This window comes from Fringilla coelebs (assembly GCF_963513975.1).
Source record: "Fringilla coelebs genome assembly, chromosome: 1".
Classification (NCBI taxonomy): Eukaryota; Metazoa; Chordata; class Aves; order Passeriformes; family Fringillidae; genus Fringilla; species Fringilla coelebs.
This window is the reverse complement of record NC_140028.1, coordinates 47,961,350-47,989,311: the sequence shown is the minus strand read 5'-3', so window position 1 is coordinate 47,989,311 and position 27,962 is coordinate 47,961,350. Positions and strand designations below refer to the sequence as shown.

At 42.1% G+C, this 27,962-nt stretch overlaps 1 protein-coding gene across 2 annotated transcripts; it reads right to left on the bottom strand.

The window, feature by feature from the left end:
* Positions 1-343: 343 nt before the first annotated feature.
* Positions 344-27,962, bottom strand: ANKRD29 (ankyrin repeat domain 29; the record flags this gene model as incomplete). Of its 2 annotated transcripts, XM_084209137.1 has the most annotated exons (10): positions 344-427; positions 1,660-1,758; positions 2,825-2,920; positions 3,386-3,484; positions 9,225-9,323; positions 12,208-12,306; positions 18,444-18,542; positions 20,500-20,598; positions 22,312-22,422; positions 27,942-27,962. In XM_084209137.1, 10 exons carry the CDS (start codon positions 27,960-27,962, stop codon positions 344-346), a joined length of 906 nt encoding a protein of 301 aa, XP_084065263.1. The 2 variants fall into 2 exon arrangements, with proteins under 2 accessions (XP_084065263.1, XP_084065264.1); XM_084209138.1 differs by lacking the exon at positions 1,660-1,758.

The window sequence follows — 27,962 nt, the reverse complement described above, 5'->3', positions numbered from 1 at the left end:
GGTGTGTGCCATGACGGCGTGGGGATGCGTGTCTGAAGCAGCAGCGGTGCTTGCCTGTGCCGGGAGGAGTGGGGAGCAAACGTGGGTGCTGGGATCAGTGGGGTCCCAGAGGACAGGCAGGGCTGTGGTGCAGAGGCAGCTCCTGGGCCACCCCCTGCTCTCGTCACGGTTCCGCATTCAGCGATGCCAGGTAGAGACCCCAGCCTGTGGTAACCCTGTGGTGTTCAGGGAGCGTCTACTGGACAGGCTAATCAGTTCTCAAACTGTTCCAACCTAGGATTACTGTCATGCTGCTTGAGGTCAGGGCACATCTCTGTCAAACTGCATCTGCTGTAGGGCTGCATTAGCTTTTCCTTTGCTTTTCCTTAGCACGGAGGAGTCGGAGGATGCGTTCATTTTTTGTTAGTTCTGCTGGCAATTCATTTGCCTGGAACAAAAAACCCCTTGAGGTTAGCAGAAATGAAAGAGTATTTCCCAAACATAGTTGAAAGCATTACACTCTAGAGAAGTTCATACTGGTCATTATAATGACGTAGGTTTTTTCTAGTGTTGTCTCCAGCACTGCTGAAAATATCTTAGGAAACTATCTTACACTGTTCAAGTCTCATTTAAGTCTTCAAAACAATCCCAGAATGGAATTTGAGTGACAGCTTATTTTGTGCTGACTGTCCAGGCTAAATGCCCTTGGGTTCCTTATGCTTCTGCCACAGCAGTAAAGGAGAGAATAGCTGCTGATTTTTCAAGGGAGATGAGGCAAGTCCTTATGTACTAATGTCCATAAAACTCCAAGGGATGACTTAAAATAGTGTTATGATGTAAGGCTGGTAATAGAACATGAGTTTGTTATTGGTTTTTTTATTTATTGAATACAATTTTGGTAACACAAAGTATTTATGATGAAGCTGCTTCTGAAAATCAGTAATTCTGTACTCTGTCATGCCAAATGGCATGCTGTTTACAAAAATTAAAAAAAAAGGAAAACAGTAGGAGAGGCTTCAGCCACACACTTTCTTCTACTGCACACCCCTGCTGCTGTAGATCACTATCAGTAGCAGAAAAACCTTGTGCATTTTCAGGTTATATTATAAACCCAAAATGTCTATTAACAGAGACTACTGTGTGAGTGGCATTAACTGTACTGCCATCAAGTGGAATGATGAAGAAATTAAAAGCTGGAGATTTTATATTAAATGACCAAAATATTTACAATATATGTCTCCTGGATTACATGTTTTACAAACTTTCACTCACCCAGAAGTCAATGCCAGATCATTCATTTACATCTTAACAAACCCATATGAAACCCTAGCAGCAAATAGTTCAGAAACATGTCAGAAGAAGACATATTCACAGAATTATCAAACATGTAATTTTTAAACACTTCACAGAATAAAACTGTGAAAAGTTTACTTAGATAACAGCAATAGAAAAATTGCTGTTATCAAAAGAATGCAAAACTAATTAAAAAAAACCTAACAGATCTACGTAAGATATGGGAAAGGTGCATGTAATTTGGGAGTTTTTATTCTTTTTTTTTTTTGTATTGGCAATGCCCTGAATTCCACACAGAAACATGGGCTGCCCCCACCTCGATGGCACACATGGCTCTACTGCTGAGCGCTCCTCCCGTGCCTGGGAGGATGGCGAGCCAGGACCTACCTTGTTCCTCAGGCACGGATCCGCTCCTGCCTCAAGGAGCAGCGCCACTGTCCTCACGTTGCCACTCAGGACGGCTGCATGGAGAGCAGAGGTCCCATTCTAGCAAATGCCAGCGGAGATGTTGGTCCCATGCATGGGAAGAAAAGCAAAAGGCAGTGAAACACAAATGCTTGCAAAGAACAGACCTACGAGTGAGAAAGAAGTAACATGGGAGAGATTAGGCCATCAAAGGCATAGGGTCTGCTTGAGGGTGCTGGCAGCCCCTAGTGGGGTGTGAAGGATGTGATTTTAAATGCTTTAATAAGAATGAGAGTCAAGATCACATTACCACAGCAGTATTTCCTTTTAATAATCAGCCTTGGCAATAGATCAGAGGTGACATGAACGCAGCACTTGTTTCTGCCTGGCAAAATCAGTCATTAATAAGTGAAACAGAAGCACGAGCAGTAATGGAAGCCATCTGTGCATTCTATCTTCTCTCTCTGATGATTAATGGCCTCAGTGTCAGGCAGCTGATAGGTGGGGGGTTTTATGGCTGGCCTTTTGTTTGTTTGTGGTTGCAAACTGACAGTTCAAATATGTGTGGAAGCTATTTCATACTCAAAATTAATAACTAAGTTGATGCCACCTACATTTTCAAGTACATTAAGTTTGCCAATCATTTGCATGCACAGAGGCTATCAAAGTATGTGATTTATGGACACATAAAATTAGGTCAGCCATTAAAAAGCAGCTTCCAAATAGCTGTTATTTTTCAAGTTACTTTATGAATTCAGAGGAAAACAAAATCAAGTAGAGAATCTGCTCACAACAGATCTTTTAGACTATTTTGCCTACTAAATGCAATGGAAGGCTGGGTATAATGTTAAAAGTGTGCAGTCAAGAGTAATCTACTTACAGGAGAAATAAAATCAAGTGACAAAAAGCAGAATTTCCTCTGTGACACAATGTGCTTCCTCATTCCAAGAATTAAATTCACAGTTTTGTTTAAAAAGATTTGTGAGTGGCATTAAGGCTAAAAAAGACAATTTCTTTTTTTTCTTGACTTCTTTTGGCTCAAACTCCTATCATCTTCCACTAGAGTAGTCATAAATGACAGATTTTTCATCAGACCCTTTGTCTTCCTATGTTCTGCATAAAAAAATCTCTGTGTTTCACTACTAACCTTCAGCAGGCCAAGTGTGGGAGAGAATTTCAGCAACTCTTCTATCACATTGTTGTAGCCTTTAATGGCAGCCTTCAGTAAAGCAGTGGTACCATCCTTTAAAAAAAGAGGAATATCAAAAATGCCTTGCCTGCATTCCCTTTGCAGGGGAAGCTGGAGGGGAAGAAAAAGCTGGAGGGAAATGCCAGCTCTCCCCACACATCTGAAAGGAGAGTCTCCTCTGCTCATCACCTTTGAGGGAGCACCTCCACAGCATGCACTGCTGGTTTTAGGGTACCTGGAGGACTGTTTCTCTGGTGAAAACTTCAGGATAAAATGAACCAGTGACACCATATACCATCTTTGTCTCTCAGCTATGTGGACATTTCCATTCCCTTATTCCAGAAGATCCCTCCAGGAAGCTGTCCCAGACACAACAGGGGAAAGGAAAGCTGTGGTGGGACTTTGCAACCTGACAAACAGGACAGACTCTGGAGGCACCGAGCCTCCATCCAGGCAGACTTACAGCCCCCAAGTGAGGCACTAAGCTGCAGACAGAGCGCAGGAGGAAGTGCTACTCACATCGCGCGCGGCGTCTCGCTCGGCTCCCCGGAGCAGCATCACTCGCACCACCTCACTGTGACCCATCTGCGAGGCAATCCACAGGGGAGCTGTCCCGTCCTGCAAACAAAATATGACTGCGGATGGCTTCACTTCAGTGCCCTCTGATATTTTACTGCCCAAGCCTACTGGAATTGATGTACATCAATACCTCAATCAAATCCTACAGGGAGACAAATGCAAAGCTGTGTCCAAACCTGTGTGGTAGGTTGGTGTATTAAGTTAGGACTGCTTCAGTTTGTGGAGTAGAGCCCCCTTTATTGCCTTCTCTTGCATAGTTTGCCAGAAATGTGCATTGCTCTGTGAAATTAAAGCCCAGTAAGGCACCAGCCATGCCTAAAATACACAGGGAAGTTTGAAACACGGGGGCTAAAGGTATCCTGTGTACTTTGAACTCAAGGTGATTAGATGAGACAGGGGATACAGACAAACTTCAGCATGCACAGGCAGATTCTGCAGCCGGGTGCCTGCACACAGGGAGTGAAAGTTGTTTACAGAAGCTAGGGAGCAATGCAAGGTGATCACCAATTTCAGTACTGAATTACATTATCCACCCTCAGGGAACTGGGTAAAAACATCCTGCCTTACAGTGAAGGTAAGTATTTCAGAAATTTTATCTTCAAAACTCCACTACAAAACAAGGCAATTATCAAGGAATCCAGCATGAAAAAAATCTGCTTTGGAAAAGTCCTGTGCAATCATTATTTGAGCACAAAGCCTCAGAAAATGCACATTCAGAGTAAGCTAAACTTTGCTATGGATTTCCCTCCCAAAGGCAAAAGGGAGTTGAAGCACCATGAGTATTTCTCACTGCAAATAGAATTTCGTTTTTTGTGTCCCTTCCTCTTTTTGATTCTAAATGGTCTGATTCTCCAGACTCCAGCAGTTTTGTAGTACCAAACTAATTTTCACGGGCCTTTATAAAAGGCTTTGCCTGTATGGACTTTAATGCAGAAGTGAGGCCTCACAAAGCAGGGTGCCTGCTTCTGCCTTTAGGGCTTGCCAGCTCCCCTCACCACCCTCTGCAGCCTGTGGGCTTGGCTTGAAAGAGGAAGACAAACTAAACTGAGACTTCAAAAACAGCCTTAATGAGAAGTTTCAGGAGAAATCAACTTTTTACATTAAATAAGGTATTGCCACCTTGATCAAAGAAATAGTCTCTCTTCCCAGTGCCACCTGAAGATTCCTATGACTTGCTCATGCAACCCAGAAAACCACTATTGAATCAGTTCTCTTCTTTCCATGAACTCTGAATTAATCCTTTGAAGGAAAGAGAAAAGTTATTTCTTCCTTTGATATAATAATCTGGGCTTTGCTTTTTCTGATTCTGAGAAGGAACAAATTCACATCCTGAGATCTTCAGTATTCTCAAATGGTGAGAAAGGTAATCTTTGCCCACCCTTGTATAATTTCTCTATAAATTAACTCACTGAAATTAGTGACTGAACTCATTCTGGTATATATCCTGTTAATGCAAGTGTTCTTTGTGATTCAAAAGTAACAAAAGCCGCCTTGTATAGAGAGTATGTGATGTTAGTTTGATGGCAAAACCTGTCCCTCTCCAATTTATTTATTTTAGTGTTTTCCCTACCAGTAAGCTGACACTTCATATTTTTCTAATCTCCCCCCACCAGAGGGCTCTAGAAAATAGCAAAAGGTGCATTGAAAAAGATTGTAAAACTTGGAAAATATCTGAAAGCAGCCTACACAATTTAATCTGTGTGAAGAACCAATGCTGTGCAAATCCACGCTTGTATTTAAACAAGCAATGAAACCACAAGCTCAGCATGGGAAATAGAGCAGCTTTTGTTTACTCACAGGGAAATTTGTAGGAACAACCCCTATTTTCAGGCACGAAAAGGAGCAAAAGGAGGTGCAAATGTTGAGTAATATCACTGCTCCTGTTAATTGTCCTTAATAGTATTGCTGTCAGACATTATCCTCAGCACCTCAGCTATAGGATAGAGACAAAAGTACATTATCAGGAAGAGTGGCTGTATTGAAGGAGTTAGCCTGAAGAGAAGAAAGATAGTGAAGATAATGATGGGCTCACATTGACTACGGTCAGTTTCTTTCTCCTAAGCAAACAGCATCTGGCACTCAGGTTTATGCAAATATCTGTATTTATATGGAGTAGATGAGCTTTCTGCCCATTGTCATGTTGGTGAATGATGCAAAGCAGATACTACATTTTACTAAGAGGTCACCTGAGAATTCATGTGTAAATAGATACAAGGGCTTGGAGATGAGTCAGGAAGAAAGTGAGAGTAGGAAAAGATGCAGTTCAAAAGCTGCTCTCCTTTCCTTGTCCCTCTGCTCAGCCAGCAGACTGCAGATCACTGCATTCCTAGAATAATTTTAAATATCCCATAGGTTTGTAATGTGTTCTTTTTTCCACATTTAGTTACAAGCTATACGGACAACACTCTGTTATATCCAACAGCCAGAAGTTCCAAATATAATCTGACTGAAAATATTAATGCTCTTTCTCTTACCCATTAACTAATGACTTCATCTTGCAGCTTTGAATCTCAACTTTTGTTTATGGCTTGACATTTTAGAAAAGGCCAGACCCCTCAAATTTCCAGTAGGTATTCCCAGGGGCAGACAACCCCTACTCTCAGGTTACTCAGTGTCATGTCCTCCACTGCTCTGCCTATTAGTCTACTTGCACTAATACAACTAATTTGCCAATACCAAATTTCTTGCTTGCTGAAGTGCAACCCTATATGGATTTATAGGCTTACATGTATGTGTAATTGCAGATCAAGTGCTAAGAAAAAAGTCATTAATTTTCAGGTTATTTTGAATCTGCTTAGCCAGCCAGAATAAAGCCTGTTGGGACACAGACTGCCAAAACAGCATTGGCAAAGAATCTTACAGCTTTGTTTTGTAAGTTGAAGAAGCATAGAAACATCTCCTGTAGCAGGCTTCAGACATTGCTCCCAGCTCTGTCTAGACAAAAAGATGACAAAAGAATTCCTGCCCAGCTCCTCAATTTTGGCAAGGGCAGAAGGCAATTACAACCTAAGAGAAAGGACACTGCCAGGGAAGAAACTTTCCAGGAAGCTTCACTATTTGGTCTTGTGAGAGCTGAAGGGCTTGCATGTAGACAGCCAGGACCATCCAAAATGCTCTGTGGTGTCAGAAATACCCCCATGGGGCAGGAGGTGGGACACCTGACTGAGGGGGCACTGGTACCCACCACAGCAGCAGGAGGAGACATTGAAGGCAGACACATGAGCAGGTACGTGGGTTAAACCACCAAATTCCCTAGGTAGAGAGGAAAACTTGGAAACCACGAGGAAGGAGAAGATGAACTCACACCTGGCACTCTGCAGCCCTGTATTTGAGGCAATGTTGCCTGGAAAAGTTTTTTACCACAGAGAGCAATGTAGCTTGTAAATGAGAATTGTCTGGCATCAAAACTGCCCCTTCTAGAGCTACATTCCTCATGACCAACACACCCCCTTCTAACAAAGTACAAATCCATTTGTTAGTAAGAAACAGACTGAAGTCCATCCAACCATTACTTGACTAATTAAACAGTAAAAATGTTCCATTTGTTGAGGAAATGTTTCAGATTACAGTGGGCCCAAATACAAATGCCACGCACTTATCCAGGCATAATCTTAGCAGGGATCGGAGGTACCCTCAAGCAAAGAAGGTCTGTCCTGCTGGAGATGAAACACAGGAGCCAGGAGGAACATTCACACAAGGACAAGTCTTTGCCTTAACTAAGATTTAAAATTGCCTCGTGAAACATTGTGTTGCAGAAATTGGATTAGAGAGCTAAAAAAATAACGTCAGAAAGAATTAGCTGCATTATAATTACAGATAGCAGAAAGCAGTTTTAATGGCAACAGCGTTCAGCCAGATCTAAAGCTCTCCAACCTTATTTTGACTTACTCAAAAGGCATTAAGGCATGCCTTGGTCTCTCCTTCTACATTGAAACTTTAGACATAATTAACAGCTTTTAACATTTCTTAAGCTTTTTCTAGGGCGACAGTGTGGAGGCAACCTAGGAGCAGCTAATGCATCAATCTGGGGGTAGCTGCCAGCACAGCTCTGGTGCTCAGGGGTGCTCTGGTGCTCAGAGGGATAGGGGCAGCAGGAAAACTGTTTCAGTTAAGGCACTTAAAGTACTAATCCTCTTTCCACAGCTAGGAGTGTACACAGACCTACACATGCAGCAGAAGCATATAGATCAGTGTCTGTTGCCAGGCTATGATTTGTCAGGCTTTTGGTGCACATGAAAGGAAATACTGAAAATACCTGGCAGAGCTTGTCTCATGCCACGTTGTCCACTGTTATTAAGAGTTTTCACACTCATTTGCTCTTGCCTGCTGCTTTTTCACTTGCTGCAGTCAGTGATCACAGCCACCTGGCTGACATGCATGACTAATTACAAGGACAAGACCTTATCCCATCAATTTCAAATGTGCACTGAAGACCCAGGACAGCTACCTTGCCTGCAGGGTTTCAGCAGAACACAGGCAAGGGTCTCTTAAAGCAGGTAAAGATTCCTGAGAGGCTCCATCTCTGACCAGACATTTCTATGTGCTGGGTGTAAATACTATCTGTTTAACTCCACCTCTGGCTGTTCAGGCACTGATTTTAGAGTCAAGAAACAGCTAAACAATTAAGAAACCCTTTTATTTGGAGATCAAGAGAGCTTTCATGCATGTCTCTGTATGCCACCTATGCTTACCTATCCCACAGTTAGTTTAAAACCTAGAAAGCCCCTTGCACCCTTGCCTAACTCCAGCATCCAGTGATGCACAGTGGACCCAGCCCCTGACCCCCTAGCAGGGATCTCTGAACCAGCCACAAATCTAGCTCACACTTCCCATTTAATGATCAAACAGCAGCCCTACTGCTTGCAGAGGAGCTAATTTCATGCTTACAGCTGCCACTGCTGGTCTGTGTTAGCAACATCATGCCCACTAGAGTGACTAGCTGGAAATGGGGAGAAGAGTTTTCCATATGTATCAAGAACTTCCAGAGATAAAAGCAACACTCATGTTTGAATTTCAGAGTGCACAGGAATGATGCAAAGTAAAACTAACAAATAAACAAAAGTTAAACTAAAAATAAAAACAATTCTCAAAGATAAACTTTGACACCGAAACCATGTCTGAAGGTCTGGAGATTTCAAATTTAGTGCTGCCTCCTCCTAGAGCGCCCAGATTTTCAAAAGCTTTTCAAACAATTTTCAAAAGAACTCAGGGATGTTGTAGGCAGTGTAGACCTTCAAAGGTAATGTCCAACACAAACAGATTGGGGGCTGCAAGAGGTAGTGCAAGGCCCTTACATCAACATTCCATACTGGAGGGTTGATGGAGGGTTTTATTTTGATTTAGTTTGGTGCCTGAACCAAACATGCATGTGGTCCTAACCTGTTTAAAGGAGTGGTTTGATCTGCTCTAGAATCATAGCATCATTTAGGCTAGAAAAGATCTGAGTCCAAACATTAATCCAGCAGGGCCAAGTCCACCACCAAACCATGTGCCCAAGTACCACATCTACACTGTCTTTTAAAAACCTCCAGGGATGGTCGCTCATCGGGTGTAACGTGTAGATGTAGAGCCAGTTCCAATTCTTTCAGAAATGACTGAGGTATTGACTTCAAAATCATGTTACCAATCTGAACTAAAACACAGAATGTTGACACAGCCACAAACCACCTTCCAATGAAACACCTCCACAGAAACCCAATGCCTGGAGAAAATTCCAGTGTTAATTTTCATAACTATAAGACTAGAACTATAAAATTCTGCCCTGAAGTGTTGATCATACCTGTCGTGGCTGGTTGACCTTTGCTCCTGAAGAAAGCAGCAATCGGATCACATCCAGATATCCTCCTTGTGCCGCCAGGAAAATTGCAGAAGCTCCATCCTAAGAACAAACACATCAGTCTTACACTGCATTGAAGTGATGCCATTTTTCCACACAAAACCAAATCAAATTGAATTAAGTTCTCAGTCTTTAGTCATTATGCTTTGTAACAGCAGATATACAGCCACGCTCAAGAAATAACTACCAAAATGCAAAGTCTAGTTCATAATAAACTGTGACAACATTTTCATTCAGTATGAACAAATACTGGCTCCCATCATATTTCAAATCCAGCATTAAATCCTGTGTCTGGAATACAAAGAGTCTAGTTCTTTGAGGCATTGAGCTACATAACTAGAAATTAGCTCCTGTACAGTAATATAGGTTCATTTAGCTTTTATATGTTCATGCAGAAGTGTTCTGCTACATGGATACATGGTGGAGAGATGTCAGGTACTTTGTAAGACTGCACTGAGGCTGAAGGAGTAAGGCCTGTGCCATACTACTGTGCCACCCCAGAAACCACCATGCTTCTGCTCTGGCACATCTTGTAGAAGAATCTTCACCTGTAATCTAGGTGATGGTTCTTCTACAAGAATATAGTGATCTGAAAGTATTTCATAGCCATATAAGAAACCAGAATTTTCCTGCAAAAAGCTTGTGAAAGAATAAATTGTGAACATATACAGGGTTTTATTTTTCTTTGACATGTCTTTCATGTGCAGATGTTCTCAGAAGTTTACTTCAGAGAAACCCCTTCCATAGGAAAAAAAATTATAAGTCATATTTCATTACGTGTTTTTGATGGAACATTTTCAAACAGCATTATAATCTATCTAACCAACTATAAGTAGAAATCTGTATTCAGGGTGGGACAGGTGTTTACCCATCCTACATCCCCAGCACTAAGCACAGGATGTGCTAGGACAAGTTTTCCCAGGAGGCGAGAATCTTTTCATTGAAATAGAGACAGGAATTAACCCCTTTCCTGCATCTCAGATGTGCAAGTACACCTCTCATGCCAACTCAGGCAGGTGCTTATCACAAAATACAGAGCATTTTAGTGAAAGCCTGCTGTTGACCTTGTTGGCATATCACTATGTTTGGACTAAATGCTGTTGTCTGCAGAGAAATTGTGCACAGCTACTCCCCTAGCTGAAAAACTCAGCACAGACTTGGTGAAGCATGAGCTGAATATAGTGCCCCAGGGACTGAATTCAGGATGTTTGACATTGATTTCAAGACAAATGTCCTGGTAAACAAAAGAGGTGTCTGCTGGTACTATTAATGCCTGTCCCTGGGCCCTCTGGTGGGCTGTTTTCTCTGGTTGCTGCATGAGTAGATGAAAAAACCTGGCAGTACCAGAGCCAGAGAACACTCTCCTCCAGAGACAGAGAACACTTGAATTTAGAAAGTAAACAAGGTTGTGTAATATTAAAACACTCTAAATTAAATACTCTAAATATTAAAACTCTTTATTGTAGGATCAATCAAAATGGAGATCCTTGCATTCACTGATATCTATTTGATTTGAATGGATGCTGTAATGAGAATGCTGTTTTGAGGCTATAAAGAATTTTTGCAAGAAATACTATTCAGTTAGAGTATTCTTCTGTCTCTTGCTCTCCTGATCCCTCACATCAGTCAATTTAAGATTAAAACATTGATCTTGATGGTTCTGGGAGGAGTATCCAAATGTATGCTCAAAATCCCTCCCATTTGGCTGCCAGTGAAACTGCCATCCAGGTACGATTTGACAAATGCAGTATGGCCCATAAAAAGAGCTAGACAACACTTTTTTCAAGCGATCGTATTCTTATTTTATTACACAACTCTTTCTGAGTGGCTTTGCCCAACGTCTGTGAGCAATAAAAGTACATTTTAAAATCCAATTGCAAATACTGCTCATTTCCAGAAGAGACAACAAGGAAGTAATTTTACTGCCTTGACCTCTGGGTAAGAGTCTGCAGGTGTGGCAGCATAGCTATTTTTAAACTGAGTGGCAGCCCCTGGGATTACCCTGCAGAGGGATGAATCACTACCCTCAGATCAGAAAGACAATTTGCACAACAGCAAGGGTGGAACAACCTTATTTATAAATGAGGGGTGAGGCAACACTGAGGTGGGATCCCCCTATGACCACTTCTGCAGTCACCAGATCTCAGCTCCCCTGCAAGCCAGTAGGGACTGCAACAGATCCAAAGCGAAAGGAAACAGCTGAAAAGACTCATATATCTCAGAGAAACAACTTCCTCTTTGTCAGTCTTGAGTGCCCTGGGGTAGGAAAGAGTGGGGTGGGAAGCAGAGGCAAAATCTGCTACTTGTTTCTGTTGAATGCTGAAAAACTCAACTTATCTGTGTCTCTGTTGGAGTAAATTAAATCCAGAGCTTCATTGGTTCAATCCAACTTTCAGAAAAGTCAACTAAATAACATCAGTTCAGCCATTTTAACCTTACTTTGCCCAAAACACTGGCAAACTGGAAATTCATAAATACCAAATAATTTTAATTGATATTTAAAAAAAATGCTTTGAAGTAATTTAAAGATTTTAATTTTTGTTACTCTTTCTGGCAGAAAACTACTGTACTTCAGAGGCTCTAGAGCTATTCACTCTCCTGCATATCATGGTAGAACATGACATGCTCTTTCATCCAAGGCTAATGGGTAGCACAAGTCTGTTCCACATTTGGTACATATCCTCCATACAGATCATGAACCCAAAGGCAGCCAAAGAATCTTTTCTGATTTTGTGCTACTTCTCTCAGCATCATGAAAAGCAGACAGTTAACAGAATCCACATCTTAGAGGAACAGAGTACTATAAAACTGCAGCGTTTGGCAAATGCCTGTCTGTGCTGGAGCCAGGGTGTCTGCTGTTGTCCAAGCAACAGCACATTTGTTCCACCACCACCATTGTCAATATTGTGTGTGTCAAATAACTCACATAGAGTTGATCGTGAATGTTGGCGCCGTGCTTCAGCAGAGTTTCCACTACTTTTGCATGCCCATACTGACAGGCAGCCAGCAGAGCTGTGCCTCCATCCTGTGAAAACAAAAAAGAATGGGTACAGTCAGGTGAGAGGTCAGGTGCTGGGCTGAACTTCACCATAAAAAAAAAAAAAAGAGACAAACTTTAAGACTTTACAGAATTTGGCTCACAGCAGTTCTGTGATGAGTAGCTACTGAATCTTTCATAACTTTAATGCCAAGTGTTGACGTGTAAATCTTTCAACTTGGCTCAGTCACGATATAAATTTTTCTCCTGAGTTTTTTTAGGAAGGGAAAGGAACAAAGAAAATTCTGTTTTTCATTCCTCATCTTCTGCCTTTCTATTAGAAGCTTTGTTCCTTTAACAGCTTCAAGCTCCTCCATGTCTCTTCCTTTTACAGCCAAATTCCTCATGCCTGCCAAACTCTTCCACTGATGGAAGGACAGCACACCTTTCCACTGCTCCAGAGTCTACTGATCTTCTGCTCCTCTTTGGCCAGAACCTTGTGCCTGTTTTGTCCTGCCTCTCATCGATGGCTTGTTGGCCTGAAGCTGAGCAGAGAGGAAGCATTTTAAAGTGTGCTAGCTGACTGTGGAAGTGTGAGTCTGGCCAAAGGCATGACCACCAGTGAAAGCACTGTTACCGCTGCTTGAGAAGTGATTCCTGCAGGTGGGATCAATCCCAGGCAGTTTGAGTTGCTGCATATCACCACTAAAGGGAGACCTAGGCACATGCATCAATCCCTGCTGGTAGAAACACTCCCTTGGGAGCCAGCTAGGAGGGAAACACCTCAGTGTCACTGGTGATTGACTCCAAAACAGCTCAAACAACTGAGACAGCAAATGTGGGTCTTGCCATCTTAAATGTGCTGTGCCCCACTCAGAAATTACCAGTATTTCAGACACTGTTATGCACAGCAAGTTCTTGTTGTCTGCCTGGGATGGCACCAAGCCATCAGGCAAAGATGATGCACACCCCAAAAGGTCCCCACCACAGGTCTTCTCTCTCCTCCCCAGCCTTCTCCCAGTCTCAAACCTCTCCTCCACAAAATAAACTATCTAAAGTATTTCATGTAAATGGTTTCTAGAGCTGCTATTAATGTGGACGTAAGACTGTGCTTTGGCCTAGACTTTTTCTCTGAAGCAACTCCAAAGTTGTCTGAAATTTTCCACACAGACAGATTTCCACAAAAGAAGTTGCAGCTTGAGTGACCAAATGGGTCTTTTATAACGAGAAGCGCCAATCAAATTTATTAATCAATGGTGCAATTTCATGGCTGTAATAGCCTGGTGAAAATTCAAGCTCTGACATGACTGAACTAACCCACAGGCACTATTTATAACTACCCCCAAAACCTCATATTCACCCTTCCTGCCACAACATTGAAAAGAAAAGAAGGCTTGGGTGTCAGCAAAGCCAGAGATGTGAGGCTGTTGTGTGACAGTCCATGAATTGCCTATTAATTCTGGATTATTTGACTAAATAAAGTGTGTAATCAGGCCAGTGGAGTTAAGTTTCTCTTATGAGATATTAGACTTTCCTGCCAAATTCAACTACTGTAACTTAATGGGAACTGCTGGAACAAAACACAAAAGCAATCATAACTGTTCTTGGATTAAAAAACACCTTATACACATTTAAAATACAATGGAAAAGCTAATAGCTTCACGTAACCTATTTCCTCTCCCCAGCCAAGTGAAGGCCACTTTGTTCAAGGGGTGATTTACTGGATCAAAGGGCTATAAACAAAACAAAACAAAAAAACACAGAGAAATTTTTAAAGACTTTTTCCGTGAATGATGTTGAGAGACAAAGGTTAGTGAATTAAGAAGAGAAACTGTGCTATCCACACTGAAGGTCCTCTGTGGAGAGGCAGGGAAGGAAGGTTTTAGGAAGCTTAAAAATATTAAAGTTCCATGTATGGAGGGTAAATAGACATGCTCAGTTGGTTGCATATGGGAAAAGTTTGTTTACTGCTTTATGGTCTGGCTTTTGTTTTCTAAAATTCTTGTGTTCTCCACAAACTTCTGTTGTTTTTAGAAGATTGATTGGTTATTATCATAATTTCTGTAGGGAACCAAGGGACAGGTCCCAAGCAAAAGGCAGGCCTGCAAAGCTAACCCCAGCTGGCACAGCAGAGCTGAAGCCCAACACTTGGAATCCCAGTGTGTGATCCCACCTCGGGAGATGTGACAGCTTGGGGTTAAGAATGGCAACACTCTCTCAAGACATGTTTAACTAATTCAAAAAGGGGTTCCTGGCCAAGTGTTTGGTTCAACCCTGTGAACAGTTTTAGACAGATAATTTTTTTTTTTTGGAAAGAGTAACACAATTCCAAAATACGCCATTTGGATCTTTCGGACTACAGCGATCAAGTTTTCCTAGATCAGTCTGGTCAGAGTCCAGGGGTTAGAAGAGGATCACTGGATGATCCCCAGTTTCACCGGTCCACTCTGAATCAAATATTTACTGTGGCAGAGAGAAATGCGTAACAATTCCTGGGCTCAAAGATCTGGTCCCTGATCAGGAGGATAACTGACCTCTAAGACCTGCTCTGCTGTCTGTCTGATATATGAAGCTGAACACATTCAACAGAAGGGATTGGGATTCCTCTGCATGCTCTGAGTTGGGGGTACCACTGTGAAAAATCAGATTTATATCTTTCTGTAAGAAAGAGGGGCTGGGGACAGGAAACTTTTCCACTGACCATGTGATAAGACAGCGCTTAATTAAATCAAGGAATTGTCAAACAGTGCAATGGTTTATTACTCAGTCCTCCTCTTGCCTCTGTTGAGCTTCCATCTGGTTTTCTCTTAGACTTAACTCCAGCAAGCTCTAGCTGAAGACCCCAACGCTTTACAGACCATAGGGAAAGCAGATAAGTTGTGGGGAATAAAAAAAGAAATTACTGATGGAGTTTTAACGTCCCTTTCAGACATGTGATTACCTCTTTCCTTTTTGGCTTCAGCTGAGATTAAGTAAAAAGCTGAAGCAGCGTCTTTGGTACTGGCAAGGCTCTTGGAAACTCTGAGCAGGGCAGCAAGTGGGAGCTGGCCATGTGAGCAAGCACTGAGGGGCTCCTGGGGCTATCACCCCTTCTGCAGTGGGCAGGAGGCCACTGTGCAGCCTCTTAGAGATGGCACATTGCCTTGGGTTCTCTTCTTGCTCATATCCTGTTTTCCTAACACAATGAAGCTTCTATTAATCCTGCAAATATTTCCAGCTCAGATAGGAGTTGGACTTTTCTCAGCTACCTCTGCAATTCTTCCCCTGAAACCATTTTTCTGCCCTGCCCAGGGTCTGTCCTCCTCGCTGCCAGTACATAACAGCAGCTGCCAATCTGCAGTGAAAATACTTGGAACAGCAGCACTGGGTAACACCATGCTAAGTGGTGTAGACTTCCCTGTCTATTTGCTGACCCTTTTCCTGTGTCATCATCACTTGAAATGGCTTAGAATTATACCTTTTTTTACCATCTCTGAAAAATGGAACAGAGGAGAACTGATCTTCTGCCATCACTGTCTGCTGACAAACAGCCTCTGACATACGGTTCAACCTGCAGTGCTGCTTGGAAAATGTGCCACCATGCTTTTTAAGAACTCATGTCTGTCTGGGACAATGCAGAACAATATTAATGACTAATATTATATGTAATAATTATATAATTATTAACCTTCAATAGTACTATTAATTCTCCTTGGAACATCAGCATTTATTGCTAATTACTTTATTACACCATTTTAGAATAGTTTTACTTTGCCTGCTATAGCAAATATCAATTCTAATGATACAAGGCTAAACAAGGATAGCGTGCCTGTGTTAAGATAGTTGTCCAGAATTCTCATATATGAGTAACAGATGTAGTAATCACAATTTACAGAAAAGTACATGAAAAAGATGTTGGGCTTTGCATTTCCTTAAGTTAAGTCTCTGTTTTCTCAGATACATTCAATTTGTGTGCTTATTCCAAATCTGTGTAGTAATTTATGATAGAAATATATATATATATATATATATATATATATATATATATATATATATATATATATATTCTTTGCAAATTGATTAATTTTGCATTGCCCTTTAAAAACAGGATAAGCCACATCTTTTCCAGTGCTGCTCCCAGATGAGTGTCTTAGTGAGAAAATGACTTGTCCCTAACCTGAAAAGGTGTATTTTATCAACGATATTGTTTCTGGGGCATGGGAGGGATAAAGGAGCCTGTCACCTTGGTCACCTGTTAACAGAATGATGGAACTATTCCAAGCTATGAAAACCACATTATTAAATCAGAAGAATGAACTGATACAGTGGAAGATGTAGACTGTCCATGCACTACACCTGACTGGTGCCTCCTGCTCAGGCACACGCTGGGTGATGCTGTTGGAAAATCATCTCACATGCACATCACATGCCAGTTTCCCATGTTACACCCTTTGGGAGCTGGTGTTATCTTTCAACCAGCTTGTCTGAGTGTAACAGAAGCTGTGGCCTGGAGAGGAAGAGTAACCAGCAGCTCAAAAGATACCTGGGACTGGCATGTGCACCAAGTCAGGTCTGGGTTCAGAAGCAGGGTCAGGCAGGAAAAGAGGGTCTGGAATGAAATTTTAAAGGTGAGCAACAGTAGACCCCAAACTTGCATTTGTCCAAAGATGGAAGCCATTTGGAGCGGATGAACACAGGAATATCCTTTTATAATTTACATCTTTGCTCTCTTTTATCTGTCCTAGTGTTTCACATCAATATATTTTGCATGCTTTATAAAAGATTGTCATGAAGGATCAAACAATTTCAAGTCTGTTGTTCACTTCTTGGATCAAATCTTGGCCTTTTCACAAACTCCTAGTTCACAGGCTGTGGAAAAATTGAGTGAAGATGTAACTGTCTGTCTAGACAGAATAAGCTACTGAACCTCTGATTTGCCAGCTGAATGCAAGGGAAGATGACCCCTCTGAATCTTGCTAACCCCCAGCCATACCCTGAAATAAAAATCAGAGAAGTAACATTTATTTGAATGTGCAACCTTACCCAAGAAATTTGTCCCACATGAGATTTTCCAGCAGAGTAAGATACAGCTGTTGTATTTAACACTGCAACCTCCTGCATTGCCAACTTTCACAGCTGCACTCTGTGTTGTGTTAAGCAGCCACAATTTCATTCAGGCTTTTATTACTGATTGCTGCAGCAGTCAGAGAGTTGCTCACCACAAGCACAGCTCCCTGGGGAATCAGAATCCTGCTCTATGGGCATGTGGAACTCTGGCCACAAACAACAGGATTTTTAGCCCCTAGAGCATAAGGAGCTGAGTTTCTGATGTTCCATCAATTCCCTTATATTTAGAGCCTGTATTTCCAGGGACTCCAGAAAGCAAGTATGGATTGAGAGAATCATTCAAATCACAGACTAAAATATCTTGAGAAATTGATTACTGTGGGGTAAAGAACTACTGCTCCTTCAAAGACATCACTAGGGACCCCAGGATAAGTGACTGGCAAGTGTCCTCCTCCCCAGAAAATGGAAACACTTCAAAATGTAGCCAGCTTGTTGTTTTCCCCCCTGTTTGCTGACAGCAGAGGTGCTAATACCGGCCTGGGCAAAAAAAACTGGGTTGATGTACTGCTGTCAGTGATGAACTGCTGATCCTGCTGCTGTTGACCCCACGAGGAGTGAGGAACCCAGGCCCTGCCACCTGTGCTTTTGGCTATTCTAAGAAGATTTTGGAAAAGGACCTGCCTGAACAAAGAAATAAAAACTCTGAGGCGCATTTCATCTTCTTGTCTCAGATAGGAAAGTAGGAATTTAGGGAGGACTGAAGGCATTATATTCTTATGTATCCCATGGTGGCATGCAGAGACATCCCAGCGTTGATGAAATGTGAGTTCTATGCAACCAGAGAACACAAACACCTAAGTCAGGATCCTACCTGGTATGTGCAAAAAGACCCTTTGTTCTTGTGTTGGAGGATGGCTTATGAAGAACTATCAAGGGACCTTGATGAACTTATGCCATTCAGTCTAGGTAGGAAAAGTTAGTCCAAAGTTTATATTTCACAATGTTTTGCATTACTCAAAAATGTTCACATGAGGAAATTTCATCATCTTAACACTTCCCTGTCATGTTTATGTGAATACAAAAACCCAGCCTTGACTGTCAGAATGTATCAGCATGCAAAAATAGACACGTCATCTTACTTTATTCCTAAATTCAGTGGAGGCTCCAAATGAAAAGAGAAACTTCACTACATCGTTGTGGCCTTGCTGTGCAGCAAAGAACAGAGAAGTTGCACCTGACTGTAAAGGAAAAAATGGATTAAAATAGTAACGAACACATAACACACTTGACTGAAGTATAGACATTTCAAATTAAAAAGTATTGAGCTCAATCAGTTGAATATCAGGTGAAAAAACATGATGAATTTGAAGACTCCAGAGGACACCAGGTATCTTAACTCAGTCTTCTTCCCATTGCACTGAAAAATCTGTCCAGCACCACACAACTGGGAGGAAGGGGAGGGAAGGGAAGGGAAGGGAAGGGAAGGGAAGGGAAGGGAAGGGAAGGGAAGGGAAGGGAAGGGAAGGGAAGGGAAGGGAAGGGAAGGGAAGGGAAGGGAAGGGAAGGGAAGGGAAGGGAAGGGAAGGGAAGGGAAGGGAAGGGAAGGGAAGGGAAGGGAAGGGAAGGGAAGGGAAGGGAAGGGAAGGGAAGGGAAGGGAAGGGAAGGGAAGGGAAGGGAAGGGAAGGGAAGGGAAGGGAAGGGAAGGGAAGGGAAGGGAAGGGAAGGGAAGGGAAGGGAAGGGAAGGGAAGGGAAGGGAAGGGAAGGGAAGGGGCTTTCCTGACTTTGGGCTCTCTCACCCCCTATCGAAAGTACAGGAAATGGAAGCAGGATGGGAAATTCACTCCGGTGCCCAAAGCTTTTACAATAGTACATTGGCCCATTTAGATCCTTTCAGAGCCCGCTCTCCTAGGCACATTTATGGGACTCTCACTTCCCTGAGCTTCACAACTTCAGAGAACAAGAGCATTGGTTGGAGTAACTGCATTTAGTTGCAGAACAGTGCCATTGGTCTTTAGTGCTTAAACTTCATCTGTTTTGCTCCCTTTCTGCCACAGAGTGATTTTGGAGGCTTTCAGTGTTTTTCTTTTTTGTTCATTTGTTGAATCAGTATTTCCTGAGTGATAATCAAGAGCAGCCCCATAAAACTGTCCTTAACTTTTTCTTTTGTTGCTTTTTTCCAAGCAATGTTTACCTAAGGGAAGGGACGTATTTAAGTACGTTTTGTTAGAACAGGACCCCACTGAAAGACACTGACAATCATGGTTAGAGCAAGTTTAGGCCAGTAAGTGCAAAGACACCTACATCATCAAACAGGGCATTCACTGACTCAGTAACTTGGAGATGTCAGCATGAGATTAATGCTCTGGTTCCAGGTAACCAAGAAAAGTAAGAAACCTTGGCTTGTACTGTGAGTAATGAGCACACTGCTATCCTGCACGACCTTCCACCATCCTATGTAATTTCATGCCCTCCTTACACTCCTCTTCTCTTAAAACCAGTGGTTGTCCCAGAGCAATTCTGCTCTTTGAGCAGTCAACACGCAGACCAGAGCAACTGCAATCCTTACAACTGTCTGCATGGAGTATGAGTGAAAGGCAATTTCCCAAAAAAATCAGTTGCTGATGTCCCTTCCATGCTGATGTCATGGTGCAAGACATGCCTTGAATGCCAAGCAGAGATGCAGGAAGGGTACAGATGATAAAGCTGTGTGACTGCTAGAGATGAGTTGGCTCAAACTAAAAGGCAGAAACTCCAAAATATACAGGGTCAAAAATAATCCCTGTGCTAGCAATCCAGTCTGTTTTAATGACCAGGCTGCAAATCAAAAGGTAAAGGTCTTCTTATAATTTATCCCATCTGGAGATCTGTAAACTGTTCTGCCAAAAAGTAAAACTGCAACTACATAAATGGCATAACCCTGGGGGGTTACATCCCAGATGTAACTGACCCTCACCGACCAGATGTGCTGAAAATGTTTCATGAGTTATTATAAATGTACCTCTGGCATCTGATCTTCTATTGTAAACTCCAGGTATCTGATTCCCTGAAGTCCTCAGAACAGAGCCTGTTATACATATTATAAATACACTATACAGCAAGTGACAAAGAAACAATTGGCAACAAGCAGCAGACAACACTCTTATTATTTGTAACAAACCAACAGTCACTTAATCAAGCCCTGTTTGAATCCTACCTCTCTCTGCAGATTGATATCTGCTCCTTGCAACACCAACTCCCGCACACAATCTATGTGGCCATAGTAAGATGCTACCATCAGAGCTGTTGTGCCAAGCTGGGAGTAAGGAAAAACAAGTCAGTACCTTCAACAGACACCTACAGTAATGAATCAGGCTGTCTGGATGAGACAGCATCTCTGCCAAAAAGCTGGAGGGAGCTTATGATACCTTATTGTCCCAAAATAAGTGCAACAAGTATAAAAAGAATGGGCTTAGTTTCTAAACAGCTTTTTTCCCCCTCTTTTTAAGCAGAGAATCTCAAAGGTCTCTGCATCATTTCCAGAAGAATAACCTCAGACACAGGAGCTGAGTGACTCAGCTGAGTCACTTAGAATTCTGAGTCATAGTCAGGAGAAGGGGCTGGGTGATTTGAACAGTAATTCCCTATCCAAATAATGAGAGCAAACTCACTCAGTGACTCTTCACATTATAAGAGAGAACTTTCTGTACAGAAATCCGTGTTCAACTCCCTCAGTACACTATAAGGTCACTTCCAGTGAATGAATTAAGATTTATATGTATGCAGTATATGAACAATATGCAGAAACCACATGCACAAGGATGAAACACATCCTTCAAAACCATTCACACACAACAGCTCAATTTAAAGAAGGAATGGGTGACATTACAGAAAAGAAACATGCGGTCTTTATTGTAAAAAAAATAATTTAGTCTAGAAAATGGGTATGTCTGATATAATTATTATTGCAGTGCAGTGTGGAAGTCCTTGCCCAAAGTTAGCTTGTTTTTGAGAAAAAATGAACAGTAGTGACTTTATGTTTTTATACTGATGTCTGTCCTGTTTACTACAAGCCTGTATTTAAACAACCTTCCTTCCCTTGTCAGAAGGACAGTCATAGCAGCAGCTCCAGAAGTGCTGTAGGACAAATACTTGCCTACAGTGCAAAAATGAAATGAAAATGAAAAGACACATTAAAGATCAATGGGCTTAGAAAATCTCTTACACTTTGAAGGTATTAAAGTAAGAGAAGCTGTGGCAAATTCATGTTTTGGGCTGGAAGTGGCATCAATCCTTACCAACGCCAGCATCACTCTGTGTCAGTCAGTCCCAATGTCAAAGAAAAGAACCCTGGGACTTCTCAACCTCCTTTTCCCCTTGCTCTTTGACTCAGCTTAGCACAATCAAGTATCTCACCATGTGTTGTAGGCTTATTATCTGCTCATTATCTGTGTTATCAACCCATTTCTGATCTCAAAACAAATTTCAACCCATGTCGATTACAGTAAGGAAATTCCCATGAAATCTGTCATGTCTCTGGGCTTCTCTTGCTTGGCAATCTTGTGCCTTCAAGTTGGTGCCCAGTCCAGAGATTGGGTGGAGGAGGAGAATTCAGGAGGCCAGCAATTGTTCTAATTATGAGAAGGTCTTTTAGCTGACAGAATAATTGCTACCTGGGCTCAATTCAGCCAACTCTTCTCTGTGATCTATTACTACAATGACATTTCTTTGCAAAGAGAAGCCTGAGGTGCTAGGATGTGTGTTTTTAATGTCAGCACCACAAATAACTGTGTAAGACAATTTTTGAGTGCTGGCAAATTCTTAACCCCTTGCCACTGATGTAAATCATCGCATTATTTTATCTTACATTTCAAGCTTGATTACTGACAGGAGAAGGTTTTAAATCATCCTGAAGTACCATAAGACATTCATATGTTTCATGTTAGATCCCTACTGCACCCTCTGCACGGTGGGCTATGGAAAGTGATGCAAAATGAGTGCTGTGGCTGTAGGTGCATTGTGTGCATACGCTGTCTTTGCAGTCCACATCTACTCGCCCACTGTTCAGCAGCAGCTGGAGGAGAGCCAGGTTTCCTTTTCTTGCAGCCCAAAATGCAGCATTGGCAAGTGGTGTTTCTTTCTAGTGGAAAAAAGGAAAAGGGAAAAAAAAAAAAGAAAACAGAAATAAATCACTTTGGAAAATACACTGGGCAAGCATACACATCCCATACATTCTGCATTCAAGCCAGGAAAGTTTCAGCTTAGTGTGCTGTTCTTTCAAACTCAGAGCATGGAAAGGAAGTTAATTTAATTTCTTTTTGCAATTAAAGAGACCAGTCTTCCTGTGCTTCCTCGTGTTATTTCAAGTCTTCCTTGTGTCCATGGCAGCCTATGTGTCTTAGATTGCTCTGTAATGAGAAATGATGGTGCTAGGCCAGATCCACAGGGAAACATCACAGAAAACAACATGCTCAGTGATGTCTGTATTGTCTGCTTCTGTGGTGGGTACTGGTTCAGCAGTTAAGCTGAAGCATCCTGCTGACATGTCCTGCTGCAGGACATCCTCTTGGGTTTCAGATTTGCTTTCTGTCATCTCCTCCTTTTTTTCACACAAAGTTCCAATACAGGAAATGTGTTGCTCATGCATCTCCCAGACTGCTTGTTCTACCTCCTGCCTAGAATTAACACCCTGGGACTGTGGGCATGTGCAATATCTCCTGGGTAGGAGTGAATGATGACTGCTCCAGCACAGGAAAAGGACAGAAAGAAAAGACATGGACTTTGCTCCTACCCTCTTTCCAATCAAAGCAGACAGCTGCCAATATTCTGCCTTGACAGTAAGCACTGTCAAGGGTGAAGTGTGGGGGGAAACACTGTGATGGCAATGACACATATCCTAGAGCAGGCTTGTGCTGTTATATTTTAATAAGGGCCCAAACCACCTACAGATATTTTAATAAGGGCCCAAACATCACTTCACCAATAGTCACACCAAAGCAGAGTCAAAAATACCCAGGGGCATTGCTTTGTAGCAAACCCTGCCTTCAGGATAACCCAAAGAGAGTGCACAGTGGATATTAAAGTCAGTCATTCCGCTTCAGAAATGACATAGGCACTTCTTGTCTAAATGTCAATGTGCACATGTAATATGGCAGGGAATCAGGATTCAATAGCTTTATGCTTTATATTTAAAATGCACAAATAGAGCACAGTTTAAATTGCTTCGTTCACTGACATGAAGACAATAAACTTTGCAGAAACCAGCAGACACAAGAATCATGAATCTGAATCTATCTCAGGTCTCTCACACTTTCCATGGGTTGCATTTTTAATATCAATAGGTTGGAAAATTGGCATCTGTTTCAGATGAGAGACATTGCAACCACTCAATAAATTTTAAGTCACTTCCTATAAATTGATAGTGGTATTTCTTGTACCAGCACATGCAGGGGCAGGATTCTGAAAATTTTAGCAAACAAAATAAGCTAAATTCTGATCCTTTCACAGCTGTTGTATTTCCCTGGACTATCTGTAGATAATGTAGATTAAAACAGAGATAGCAGGTTATACCCTCCTTGCTAGCAACACTGTAGCGTCTTCCTATCTTAACCCTTAGAACCACTTAAATTTTATGTAAAAGGAAACAATTGACCTAAGCACACAGAGGCTCATGCTGCACTTTTCTGCTCTGGTTTATTAGATAGATATTATTTATAGAGCTGGCAGTTAGGAATATTGTCTGATTTGCTTTGTTATTATGATGTTCACTGGAAAGCTATTGCAAAAAAATTATGTTTAGACCTTACAGAAGGGACAATCAAATTCCTTATCTTCTATTGTCCCAAACTACCCCTTAAAGTTTTAGAAAGTTTAGAGGTATGGCAATACATCCATAAAGGGAAAGATTTAGTTAATCCACCCCAGTTTTAACTACAAGAGCACAGTGGCAGACTGAATTTTATTATGGCTCATCATACACCATCACTTTCAGCGGTCAGGTAGGCAGGAACTGGAATCCATATCCAGGAACTCCTTACCTGTTTTCATCAGTCATGTGAGAAGAGAACTAAATGTCCAGTGTGACCCTGGATGGGAAGTAGAAGTTCAAAGTCTTTGGCCTTATGAGTCATAAATTCCTACCCCTTTTTTCTCTCCTGTACATCCTACAGTAGCTCTCCAGCAGAGTTGTCCTTATACTTTGGATCAGACTCAAGGAGTGGAACAATTCTTCAGTGCACCAAGGACACAAAACTAAGTTTTTTCTCATTTGAACTGACTCCAATTAAGCACTTTTACTTCACCTTGTGCCACTGTGTTGCTTGGGATCCCTTGTATAAAAGTAGAGTATACAGCACACTCAGACCATCAACCATCCAGTGACTGGATTAAAAAAAATCAGATGCAAATCTGAGCTATTGTACGTGCTAAGATGAATGAAAGTGCAAAACCATTCAGATGATCTGGGCACTTTACAAGTACAGCCTCATTGTGTACTGTGTGGCAGTTTATATCTCTGTATCTGTATCTCTGTGATCTTCATTTTCATCAGCAATACTGACATCACTAGGAGGCAAAATGTAAGACAGCACTTTGGGGTAAATAATCCAATTAATTCAATTATTTTTTAGCAATAAATGGGTTTATAGCTGCAGGATGTGACTGCTGTTGTTCAGTTATGAACTCCGTCATGTCTCATCAGATACTTCCTAGCAAGAGGTAATGTTGAATTTCAAAAGATTAATTGGACAAAATTTTTATGTACTTCTTATCATAAAGCTAGTCTGCTCCCAAAGCATCCTCAAAGTAAACAACTGATCCTCAGCACTGACAGCCTGGGAGCAGAATGTAATAAACATTTGAAAATGATTAGCTAATAGCTTTCATGAAAATTGCTTGTTTCATTATGTCACTTGTACCAGCATCAGCAACTTTCAGGATAAAAGTTCCTTCACTTCTTCAAGTTCTCTAAAGTATTATTCTAAAATCTGGCTGTGCTAATAATTTTGATTGTTTGTCTGCTTTTATGAGAGCCCAAAGATGGAAAGCTGGCATTATATTCATGCTGTATTGACATTAGAAAAAGCACCTTTTCAAAAATGGCCTAGAGGAAAATATATATTATAAATCTGACAAAACCATTTCTCTGCAGGCATACAGAAAAAAAAATGAATTGTGCTAAGGTATCTGTGTCATTTCAGGAATATTGAGAGGGAAAGTAAGATTTAAATGCTGTGGCCACCAGCTCCTGCTCCCTGCCCTACCTTTGATTTGCTGTTTGCAGAGAAAGAGCAGGTGACAGTGGGGTGACCACTGAGGAGGAAGAGTGCAGTTCTTAAACAGGGATCTTGAAAGAAAAGGGGCTATAGACAAAGAGAAAGAATAGAAAGGAAAAAGAGAACACTAGTCTGACCACAGGTTTGTTCCTTGTGCTGGCAAAATGCAAGAAATTTCCCTTTTCTTTCTTAGTTTCCAAACCAGTCCATGTTGTTTAGTCTGGCCAAATGTGGTAGAAGAGAGGATATTTGTGTGAGAAAGAAAGATAAATGCTATGCCATGGGTAAGTAGGATAATAAGATGGAAAATGTGAACAGCCAGTGGCAAACAGTAAGAATTCAAGTTAAGTTCATGATCTGAGAGAACGAGAAAATGCCAAACAAAATGTCACAGGAAAGGGAGAGAAAACAGAGGGAGGGAGGTATGGTCTGCAGTTCTTCAGAGGAAAGGGAAAGCAGTGAGCTACTTTGAACAGGAAAACTTGAGGGAATACAGTGTGAGAAACTGTGAGGGCACAGAAAAGAAGCTGATAGGGATAGAACAGAAACTGAGACCTGAAGAACAAGTTAAATAAACAAGGATAAGAAAGGATAAGAAAGGATAAGAGAAAGGATAAGAAAGGATAAGAAAGAAAAAGAAGCTGGCATCACCAGGAACATGGGGCTGTTAGGGTCGATACTTGTGAGTAATGAAGGTGGGCAAAAACTCACATAGACAGAATAAAGGGTCAGAAAAACTAAGAAAAAAAAGAAAGGAGGCGTGAGACCAATTCAGGACTAAAAAAGGGGATGACCACAGAGACTGCAGTCCAGAAAACCAAGTGTATCCTGGGCTACATCAAAAGAATCCAGACCAGCAGGTTGAGGAAAGTGATTCTGTCCCTCAATTCTGCTCTGGTAAGACCACACCTGGAGTACTACGTTCAGCTCTGGGGCCTCCAACATAAGGATATGGACCTGATGGAGCAAATCCAGAAGAGGACCATGAAGATGATCATGAGAGAGTGCCTCTCTTATGAAGACAGGCCAAAGGAATTGAGATTGTTCAGGCTGGAGCAGAGAAGGTTCTGAGGAAACCTTAGAGCAGCCTTCCAGTGGCTAAACGGCACCAGCAAGAGAGATGCAGAGGGACTTCTTACAAGGGCATGTGATAGGATAAGGACAAATGTCTTTAAATTGAAAGGGGGTAGGTTTAGAGTGGATATTTGAAAAAGATTCTTTACTGTGAAGGTGGTGAGCCCTGGAACATGTTGCCCACAGAAGCTGTGGATGCCCCACCTCTGGAAGTGTCCATGGCTAGGCTGGATGGGGCTTTGAGCAATGTGGTCTGGTGGAAGGTGTCCCTGCTTATGGCAGGGGGCTGGAACATGATAATCTTTAAGGTCCCTTCCTACCCAAGGCGTTCTATGATTTCACCACCGAGTGTAAGACTGAGCTGCCCCTGGAGCAAAGGTTCTCTGCTGCCTCCACAGGAGAGCTTTAACTGCAGGTGGAAACCACCTGCTGTGCCACCATTGAATTGACACGGTGACATCGAAGCACCAGCATTCCAGGGGGGAGACACCCTGTCAGGAGAGAGGCAAGTACAGGGAATAATCCACCAAATCAAAAAATGCAACACAAGTAATATGCTGTGTTGGCACTGAGCTGCTGATCAATAAGAGAAGGGCAAGCACAGCATCCAGAAAGTGCATAACAGAGGAGATCATCCATCATAAATATTATCTGTTAACATCATTAGTAAATTGCTGCTTGCTTCCCTCTTTGCCAAATAATCTTATTAATTCTGTCCTTAAATTAAAAAAAAACTTCTTTAAGGCAATCTTTTGAAATGACTGCTCTTGTGTGTGTTTGGATGGAAGAAGTACAAAAAGTGGCAGGAATCACATCTGGCAAAGGGAACGAACCAATCTGGCTTCAGTGGCCACCACAGCCTGAAAGGAAGAGCACGGATAAAGACTGCCTCCTAACTATTACACAACCAGCACCAGCAGAGATGGTCGCAAAAGTGAGGAGGAGGCTCCTGACTGCACCAAAACCCAGAGCACGGAGCCCGGCCACCCCAGAGCCAGCGTAAAGCTCCACGGAGGCTCGCAGTTTATGTAACGCAAGGCACGCACCCTTTTGGGGCTGTCAGCTGTGAAAAGCGCCCGCTCCATCAGCGGCCACCGCAGCACTCCCGGGGCACCCCAAAGCCCGGGAAGGACGCTACTGCTTCCTTTCCTTCCGCCCTACACCCCTCATTTTTCCTAAAAATTTAAAACAAATCAACCCCCAAATCCACGGACACGACAGAGCACTCCACGGGCTGCCGGCATGACAAGCGCAAAGCGGGAACCCAAACGCGCATCCCCCCGCCCCTCTCCCCTTGAGGCGCCCGGCTCACCTTGAACGACATCCTGCACAT